Source organism: Homarus americanus, unplaced genomic scaffold (genome assembly GCF_018991925.1).
Source record: "Homarus americanus isolate GMGI-L3 unplaced genomic scaffold, GMGI_Hamer_2.0 scaffold31983, whole genome shotgun sequence".
In the NCBI taxonomy this organism is placed as follows: domain Eukaryota; kingdom Metazoa; phylum Arthropoda; class Malacostraca; order Decapoda; family Nephropidae; genus Homarus; species Homarus americanus.
Genome location: NW_024748860.1, coordinates 154,153 through 164,378, shown reverse-complemented (window position 1 = coordinate 164,378; position 10,226 = coordinate 154,153). Strand labels below are relative to the sequence as shown.

The window sequence follows — 10,226 nt, the reverse complement described above, 5'->3', positions numbered from 1 at the left end:
CCCCAACCCACAATGAAATGGCATGACCCCCCAAACAGTGCCCATTCTGCCTCTGGTATTTATATTCTATAATATTCTCAACCTTTATCCTTACCAATACAGATATACACAAAAAAGTAGATACACTGCCTTAAAGACTTTCCTGGCAATCACATGAATGTTTGTATTACAATAAGTGAGGCCAACATTGCCATGAATATCTGGAGGGCAGTGTGTTTAGTTTTTTGAGACATCCTGACATTGAATCTGGAAAAGAAAAATCAATTTAAGCAGTTGATGTTATTACCAACCTCCACCTGAGACAACACTGTGACTTTAGAGTTGGGTCCAATTTCATTAACAAGTACTATTTCTTGAGCAATGTGACTGGCAGATGACACAATGGGTTGAGGTTCCATAGGTTTCTCAAGGTATTCAGACACCAGAATATAAACAGACTTCATTATGTGAGGAGTGAAAGAGATTTCCAAATGATCCTGAGAGTCAATAAAGATACAGGTTGCCAGTTCTCCGGTGTCAGCGTCCTCCAGCCCTTGGTCAACTCCATCTATTACATCTGTGGTGAAAAACACTCATTAAAAACCTGCTTTTGAAAATATAAAAATCTATTTCACCTTCATGATTAAATATTTCCTACTGACTGAAGAGAAAAACAAAGTTGAAGACAAGGAACGGAGTAAAGGAGTTTCTGTGCATGGTACGAGACGCTGTCATTGTATCATTCAACAGCGTGGTAATGTAGTGATGCTAAATCAGTATTACTTGACCACTGGGATGGACTAGGAGAAATGACATACTTTACTGTTTGTTTTTAATTCCTTGCCTTTACTTTACAGTATTTTACCTCCAAGAGTGAAACTAGGTTAGACTTTCCTTAATTTCAAATGTGAGTAACTTATAGTTTACCAATCAGTAACAGGAGACAATGTTTCAAAAACTCAAGTATCATGTACCTGGAATGAGTTTGGGAGGGGCAAATACACCACCATCTCCCTCCTCGGAGTCATGGCCTTCAGTAGTTGAATTTTCTGAACCATCTTCTTGAATGTCATCACCAGGTTCTTTTCCTTCATCAAGTATTTCATCACTACTGCCCTCTGCCTCTGATCCCTCTGAGTCACTGGAGAACATGTGAGTGAAAGCACTGGAGATCTTGTGGAGAACACCATCTTCTGTTTCAGAGTCCGAGTCAAGTGGATAACCTAAGAGAGATATGTATCAGAGACACATGTAGAGGGAGGTCAGTAACACATGTAGAGGGAGGTCAGTAACACATGTAGGGGGAGGTCAGTAACACATGTAGGGGATGGTCAGTAACACATGTAGGGGGAGGTCAGTAACACATGTAGAGGGAGGTCAGTAACACATGTAGAGGGAGGTCAGTAACATGTAGAAGGTCAGTAACACATGTGGGGAGGTCAGTGGCACACACATGTAGGGGGGGAGGGTCAGTAACATGTAGAGGGAGGTTAATGTGGCACATGTAGAAGGAGGTCAGTGGCATGTAGAGGGAGGTCAGTAACATGTGAAAGGTCAGTAACATGTAAGAGGGGAGGTCAGTAACACATGTAGAGGTCAGTAACACATGTGAGGGAGGTTAGTAACACATGTGGGGGGAGGTTAGTAACACATGTAGAGGTCAGTAACACACATGTGGGGAGGTCAGTAATACATGTAGGGAGGTCAATAACACACATGTAGGGGAGGTCAGTAACACACATGTGGGGAGGTCAGTAACACATGTGGGGAGGTCAGTAACACATGTAGGGGAGGTCAGTAACACATGTAGGGGAGGTTGGCCAACACATGTGAGGGGAGGAGTCAGTAACACATGGGGGGGAGGTCAGTAACACATGTGGGGAGGTCAGTAACACATGTAGGGAGGTCAGTAACACACATGTAGGGGAGGTTAGTAACACACATGTAGGGGGTCAGTAACACATGTGGGGAGGTTAGTAGCACATGGGGAGGTCAGTAACACATGCAGGGGGGGTCAGTAACACATGTGAGAGGAGGTCAGTAACACATGTAGAGGGAGGTCAGTAACACATGTAGGGGAGGTTAGTAACACATGTAGAGAGTCAGTAACACACATGTAAGAGGGGTAGTAACACATGTAGGGAGGGTCAGTAACACACATGTAGAGGAGGTCAGTAACACATGTAGAGGAGGTTAAGTAACACATGTAGAGGGGTCAGTAACATGTAGGGGAGGTTAGTAACACATGTGGGGGGAGGTCAGTGTAACACATGTGGGGGGAGGTCAGTAACACATGTGGGGAGGTTAGTAACACATGTAGAGAGGTCAGTAACACATGTGGGGGGGAGGTCCAGTAACACATGTAGAGGTCAGTAACACATGTAGAGGGAGGTCAGTAACACATGTGAGGGAGGTTAGTAACACATGTAGGGGGGAGGTCAGTAACACATGTAGGGGGGTCAGTAACATGTGGGGAGGTCAGTAACACATGTGGGGAGGTTAGTAACACATGTGGGGAGGTCAGTAACACACATGTAGAGGGAGGTTAGTAACACATGTAGAGGAGGTCAGTAACACACATGTGAGGGAGGTCAGTAACACATGTGGGGAGGTTAGCAGTAACACATGTGGGGAGGTCAGTAACACATGCAGGGGAGGTCAATAACACATGTGGGGGGAGGGTCAGTAACACATGTGGGGGAGGTCAGTAACACATGTGGAGGAGGTTAGTAACACACATGTAGAGGAGGTCAGTAACACATGCAGGGGGAGGTCAATAACACATGTAAGGGGAGGTCAGTAACACATGTAGAGGTCAGTAACACATGTAGGGGGAGGTCAGTAACATGTGGGGAGGTCAGTAACATGTGGGGGGAGGTCAGTATTAACACATGTAGGGGGGAGTCAGTAACACACATGTAGGGAGGTCAGTAACACATGTATAGAGGGGAGGTCAATAACACATGTAGAGGTTAATAACACATGTAGGGGAGGTCAGTAACACATGTAGGAGGTCAGTAACACATGTGGGGAGGTTGAAAGTAACACATGTGAGAGAGGTCAGTAAGACATGTAGAGGGAGGTCAGTAACACATGTAGGGGAGGTTAGTAACATGTGGGGGAGGTCAGTAACACATGTAGGGAGGTCAGTAACACATGTAGGGGAGGTCAAATAGCACACATGTGGGAGGTCAGTAACACATGTAGGGAGGTCAGTAACACACACATGTAGAGGGAGGTTAGTAACACATGTAGAGTCAGTAACACATGCAGGGGGGGAGGTCAATGATAACACATGTGGGGGAGGTCAGTAACACATGTAGAGGTCAGTAACACATGCAGGGGGAGGTCAGTAACACATGTAGAGGAGGTTAGTAACACATGTAGAGGTCAGTAACACATGGGGGGTGGTAACACATGCAGGGAGGTCAGTAACACATGTAGAGGGAGGTTAGAACACATGTAGGGAGGTCAGTAACACATGTGAGGGAGGTCAGTAACACATGCAGGGGGAGGTCAATAACACATGTAGGGAGGTCCAGTAACACATGAGAGGGTCAGTAACACATGTGAGGGGGAGGTCAGTAACACATGTGAGGAGGTTAGTAACACATGTGGGGGAGGTCAGTAACACACACACATGCAGGGGGAGGTCAATAACACATGTAGGGGGAGGTCAGTAACACATGGCAGGGAGGTCAGTACACATGTGGGGAGGTTAACACATGTAGGGGAGGTTAGTAACACACATGTAGAGGGAGGTCAGTAACACATGTAGGGGTAGGTCAGTAACACATGTGGGGGAGGTCAGTAACACACATGTAGAGGGAGGGTTAAGTAACACATGTAGAGGGAGGTCAGTAACACATGTAGAGGTGTTAACACATGTAGGGGAGGTCAGTAACACATGTAGAGGGAGGTTAGTAACATGTAGGGAGGTCAGTAACATGTGGGGAGGTCAGTAACACATGTGGGGGGGAGGTAAAGTAACATGTGGGGGGAGGTCAGTAACACACATGTGGGGAGGTCAGTAACACATGTAGGGGAGGTCAGTTACACATGTAGGGGGGAGGTCAGTAACACATGTGGGGGGAGGTCAGTAACACATGTGGGGAGGTCAATGGCACACATGGGGGGAGGTCAGTAACACATGTAGGGGGAGTCAGTAACACATGTAGGGGGGTCAGTAACACATGTAGGGAGGTCAGTAACACATGTAGGGGAGGTCAGTAACACATGTAGGGGAGGTCAGTAACACACTGTGAGGGAGGTCAGTAACACATGTAGGGGAGGTCAGTAACACATATGAGGGGGAGGTCAGTAACACATGGGGAGGTCAGTAACACATGTAGAGGAGGTTAGTAACATGTGAGGGGAGGTCAGTAACACATGTGGGGAGGTCAGTAACACATGTGAGGGGGAGGTCAGTAACACATGTGGGGAGGTCAGTAACACATGTAGAGGAGGTCAGTAACACATGTGGGGGTCAGTAACACATGTGGGGGAGGTCAGTAACACATGTGGGGGGAGGTCAGTAACACATGTGGGGGGAGGTCAGTAACACATGTAGGGGAGGTCAGTAACACATGTGGGGGGAGGTCAGTAGCACATGTAGGGGAAGTCCAGTAACACACATGTGAGGGAGGTCAGTAACACATGTGGGGAGGTCAGTAACACATGTAGGGGGAGGTCAGTAACACATGTAGGGGAGGGTAGGAGTTACAGTGTCAACTTTATAAAACCAATATGAGAATAATCCCAAGCCAATGTTAACCTTAGTTCAAGCTTAATGTCCAGTATTGTGGTAGAGCACCTTCATGAATAATGTTTACACCTGAAGAGAGTTTGAAACAGGCTGCATGAGAATAGTCCCTGAAGAAAGGCTTTTATAACACACTTATTTGACTAAGTAAACAATCTAAAATTTTGCACTACTTTTAATCATGAATATTTTTACAAATGTTTTCTTTTGCACTTTGACACTATTGTATTTACCCCCCCCCCCCCAATAAAAAAAAATCTGATTATTTATTTCTCCCCATCTTGTTGTACAGTACTGTATATGTACTTGCTGGAGTTACTCTCACAACTTCTCACTATTTAACCAAAGAAATTATGTAATACCATACAAATGATAGCACCGAATCCCACTGTATAAGAGAGAAAAACGAGAATACTGTATTGTATATTTTGACTGAAGAGGACCTATACAGTGCTCTTATTTTTCTATCTTCTCCTACAGTGGGATTTTGTTCAACTCACTACACTACAGTCTTAAAGTAACCTAATGTGTTAACTCATCAACAAGCTGAGTTCTCCTCAAATGTTTCGAGTAACGTTATCAAGTTTTTCATACACGAGGGTGAGGACGCCCAGTAAATATATGCAAATATAAATATCTGGCCACACTTACAGAACAATCCGTTATTATACAACATTACTTCTATTTATTTTAGATGCTGAGTTTTCCACTACAGTATATAAAACAACAGTAATAATAATATATTATGTACATTACCTGAAAGATTACCTAAGTCAGCTGTTGAACGTTTGGCATTGGAGCGCTTCAGTTTTGACGCCGCATGTGGCCTGAGAACGACCATTTCATTGTCTTGATATTCTTCATCAGTGGATGATTCGGAGTCTTCGAATGGAAAACTAAGATAACTATTTCTGTTCGCTGTGGAACTGCTATCAATAGAGTCGTAATGACGCCCCGGTCGGCTGCGCTTAATACCGATGGGCTGAGCCTGATGTTGAAGTGTGCGTATGATGGCTTCCCAGGGTCTCATTACCTTGTTGGTATCAGTGACAGGCTCAATGACAGGTTCCCAGGTAGAAAACTCTTCACTATAACAGGATAACTGCAACTGCATTTCTGCTTTGGTATACATTAGCTTAGACCAGTCATTAAATTCTGCATTCATAGCTGCATTAAGGAGAAGTACAGGTACGACCGTCTTAAGTGCCTGTTTTTCAAAGGAAACTGTAATTGCAGACATCTTGATGACTAAACGTTGCTGTGGTTTGGCTGATGGATACTCAGGTTTGATGTAGATTTCTTCATCTGGATTAATTGGTGACACTGTTGCCACAAGTGGCTTAGGGGACCACAAGTCTTCTAAGTCAGCATGTGGAAGTTGAAGCTTGATGGGCACCAACTGTGGACTCATGCTCATGTTCAGTTCCTCAGTGACATCCATCAAGAGGTGAACCACAGGAGGGTTCAAATGAAGATGAATGTGAGTTACTTTCAACTCTGCTCTCACACCTTCCTCAACACTGCGAAATATCCAGTTCCCTTCAATATCACATGGCTCCATGATAGAATAAGGACTTTGTCCAGTGTGAGTGTACATTGTGGCAAACATCTGGCACCTATCTAAGGTTATGTGAAAGCTCTCATTCCCTGGGTGTCGAGAGTAATCGACATGGACTTCACATTTCACAACTAACACACGACTAATCTTTACCTCCGGGTCGGCAAACAACACTATTTCTGGTTGTTTGACCTTCAGAGAAATTGAAAGTGTTTTTTGTTCATCCGTGTTACTAGTTACAGTAGAGAGGTAGCCACTGGTACTGTCCACTGAACTGGGTGGACGTCGAATAATTCTGACACCATCTACAGTCGTACCAAAGTCCCCAACAAACCCTGGATTTAGAATCCCTCCACTTGTGCTTGCAGTACTCGGGATGGCATCATTAACATACCTGTATAGAGCCAAGGCAAAGCCAACAGACATGTTAAACCGTGTTCTTTCTATGCTCACTTCAACGGCTGCATCACCATTGGGACTAACTTTGTACATGAGATCCATCATGGGTGGGACACTCACACTAAATCTTCCAGAGGTCATTTGTATCTCACTATTATACTGTCCAAATATCTTTTTAATCACATGATAATCATTGTCGGGTCTTACGTCAAACAAATCACAGGAATGTAGAGTGAGTCGCACATCCATACTTCGATCACTGTTCATATCACCGTGTACCTCAATTTCTCCAACTTCTAAGCGACACAATGCAGTTGCTGCATCACGAACTGGTGAGCTCAGTACCTCATCCATGTCAGTATAGAGTGTTAGAGTTAATCCATCCATTGACACAAGGGCATCTGCAATTCGATAAATGTCAATTGAATGCGTCAAGAAAGCTTGTAGTTTGCCCATATTATCATCACTGCCAGCAAGTGGTGTCCCAAGATCTACTGGTGTCAGAGGCTGGGAATGTATGCTAGTGTCCGTGAACTGGGCTTCTGCTTTGTTTTGGGTCATAACAGCCAATATGGTGTTGAGATCACGTTGCCCTAAGTTCACACAGAGGGTCCCCATGTGAACACTTATGTCCCAGGAGAGAAGGTCCCGACACTGTGGAATAAGTGAACGCTTAATATCAGCCCTCAGAGTAGCAGGCTCCAGTATGTACTCTTGCATATCTAATCCACCTCCAAGAGTCATCACAGCTCGACACACGTGCATAGGTCCCAATTCCACTAAAACATTTTCAATTGTTCCTCCTCCACTCGTGGGTGCAAGTTTAAACAAGTTATCTATCTTCAGGTCCCCGAGGCTCAGCACCAACAAACTGGGAGAATCAGACTTCTGAGGAACAAGAACAGTGGGAGCGTGAATATCAATACTTAAACTAAGTTTCCTTCCTGAGATGAATTCTTCAATACTTGCCTCCACTGTTTTTTCTGCTTGTTTAATGGCAACCTGCGTTCCTTCCCTGTTCAAAAGAGGTTCCATAAATCGCTGGAGATCAGCAAAGAATTTGCAAAGAAAGATACATTGCATTCTACAAATTCTGATCCTCAGGGAAGCATCAGGATTCACTGCAAGTGGAGAAGTATCTATTTCTTCTACACCTATGTGTGTGGGGCTAAAATGGACAAGTTTCATATCAAACACTCTATCTTCTTCAAGGTCAATGATCCGTGAGTGAAGAGTTATGTCAGATACATCATCTACGGATAATTCAGAAAGTGATGCGCGAAATATCTTTTTTTCATTAGCTTTAAAGACACATTCTCCCTGAAAACCTCCAACCTTAGCTTGTAAGAAGTCCACTTCATTATCACAGAGTTTGAGATTGAGCGTATTGAGGTGTGAGGCAAAGGACCACTTGGTTGCCCCTGAAGGAACTGGTGGGTCTTCAGGACCAGACTTTACCCATGCCACAAAATTGTTTGGAATACTGACTTTTGGAATTTGTTGCTCTACATGTCCTAGTTTTCCTGAAAGCAATGTGAGGAAATTTGTAAGAGTTATAATAGATCCTCGATGCCACACAACATTGAGGGTCGCAAAGTCTAGCACTAAACTTTGTTCACAGGAATGAAAATGGGTTTTAAAGTCTGGACAATTGGCACGAACCTTTCGATACAATACAGTGGCGATACACACATTACCCATTTGTGGAGATGACACTAACTCCAGGTACTCTCCTGTTGGGCTGTGGTGGTACTTGTCAACCAGATGAAGTGAACTGAGTGTCAATTGTATAGCTGGACCATAATCCATCATGGCTGACTCAATCACTAAATGAGTTGCTTTTATCATCAGGTACGGTCTGTCTCCGTACTCGCTTGATCTGGATATGCCAATCACTATTTCGTCTATGCAAAATCGAGATAAGACGGTTATCATATTTTTGGGTGAAGTGTTGTCCTCGAACCCAGGCAGGTCAACTGGTTTACCCCATGACTCTCCTTCATCATCACTGTTATCTGATGAAGAGAAATACTTTTCCAGTTCCAGGCTTGTTTGAGATATGGTGTCACTTTGTGAGAGTGGTCGGACATGTCTGAGCAAAGGAGGTGTTGTGTGTGTATCTATTGAGTCTGCAACTAATTTCTTCTTTTTTAGTTTGTTTGAAAGTTTGTCTCTTATGTTTGTTAGTTCTGAGACATTTGGATCTAATAAACAATGATAAAGATCCAGTTGGTATCTTCTTGATGTAACACTGTCTATAGTATCTGGGACAATTATGCCAGATTCTAACACTGGTAAGTGATGTGCAAACTCCACCAAGTGACTTAACTTATTGTCTGAAAGATTAAGTTTCAGAGGAGTTATGTGAATATCCACTTTCTGCCTCGGCTGATGTCGATACTCAGGATGTATACTGTTGGCAAGATCGATCTTTACTCTGACTCTGGGGAGTAAGTGAGAATCCGAGTCATCTCGTGTTCTGTGAACTCTCCACTCGTCCCCTGAATCGGCAAACAGAACTTGCAGCTGTGACACGGTGATTGTTAGACGATCATAAAGTCGCTCCTCTAATTCCATTCTCGTAGCATCTTCCAGGTCCACTGTCTGTCCACCAATTTCACTGTTGACCTTCAAGCCTCCTATGTCCAGCACTAGTACATTTCCACCTCTCTGAATTGAACCATGTTCTGGTAAGACAATATAAGGGCTCTTGATGTCAATGTCCAGGTTGACTGTCTTGTGTCGAGCGATGGCATACTCCATGGCGGCTCTCCCGGTGTTGACAACCTCATTGAGTGTATCTTTGGCAACATCTTCAAATGGTCGGTACTGCATGTTGGGCACTCTGAAGAAGTAGACCATCTCACAACAAGCATGCTGCCGAGAAAAATAAATTTATTTATAAATTAAACATACTCAAGGGAATAACTAATGAAACATATGTAGGATTGTTACGTATGGGCATATTTTCTGTACACTACTAAAAGTAATGAAAAAACTGAATTGCAGAACTATCTTATAACAAAAATAAAAAGCAGGATGTTCAGTTTAGTGAAAATGGATAAACAAATTATACAGTATTACCCCGCCTAACGCGGTTTCACTTAACGCGTTTTACCATATACGCGGTGCCTCGCCAGAGCTGAACTTTCACTTAACGGGATTTTTTCCACATATACGCGGTGAGTGTCCGGCTCGAGACGCTATTTTTAGATTTCCCACCCCCACCCTGCCTGACTGCCTGTTTTAGCTCATAAAATTCATACAAATTACCAGGCCAGAATATAATTTACATTGCTGGAATTCTTATAATTTGGTGATCATTTTGAATATAAACATCATATATTTTGCATTAAACATACAATTTTTAGATAAAATTTTTTCTCTAGGTAACTATGTTATCTTTTGTGCAAAATATATGACATTTATATTCAAAATATTCCTGGTCTTACAAAATCCAGCAATGTCAATTATATTATCCTAACTTTAGTTTGAGGTATTATTTATTAAAATTTAGTGGTTATCCCA

The 10,226-nt window shown here is 43.4% G+C and overlaps 1 protein-coding gene across 3 annotated transcripts in view; it reads right to left on the bottom strand.

Annotated features, from left to right (window-relative positions):
* Nucleotides 1-290: 290 nt before the first annotated feature.
* The window catches only part of LOC121853105 (vacuolar protein sorting-associated protein 13C-like), a gene marked incomplete at its 3' end in the record, with an annotated part of 65,016 nt that continues 55,080 nt past the window's right edge, over nucleotides 291-10,226 (bottom strand). For 2 of the 3 annotated variants that reach the window (XM_042347042.1, XM_042347043.1), the window contains 3 exon segments: nucleotides 291-556; nucleotides 954-1,202; nucleotides 5,498-9,575. In XM_042347042.1, coding sequence (XP_042202976.1) covers nucleotides 291-556; nucleotides 954-1,202; nucleotides 5,498-9,575 — 4,593 coding nt within the window. 3 annotated transcript variants of the gene reach the window in all.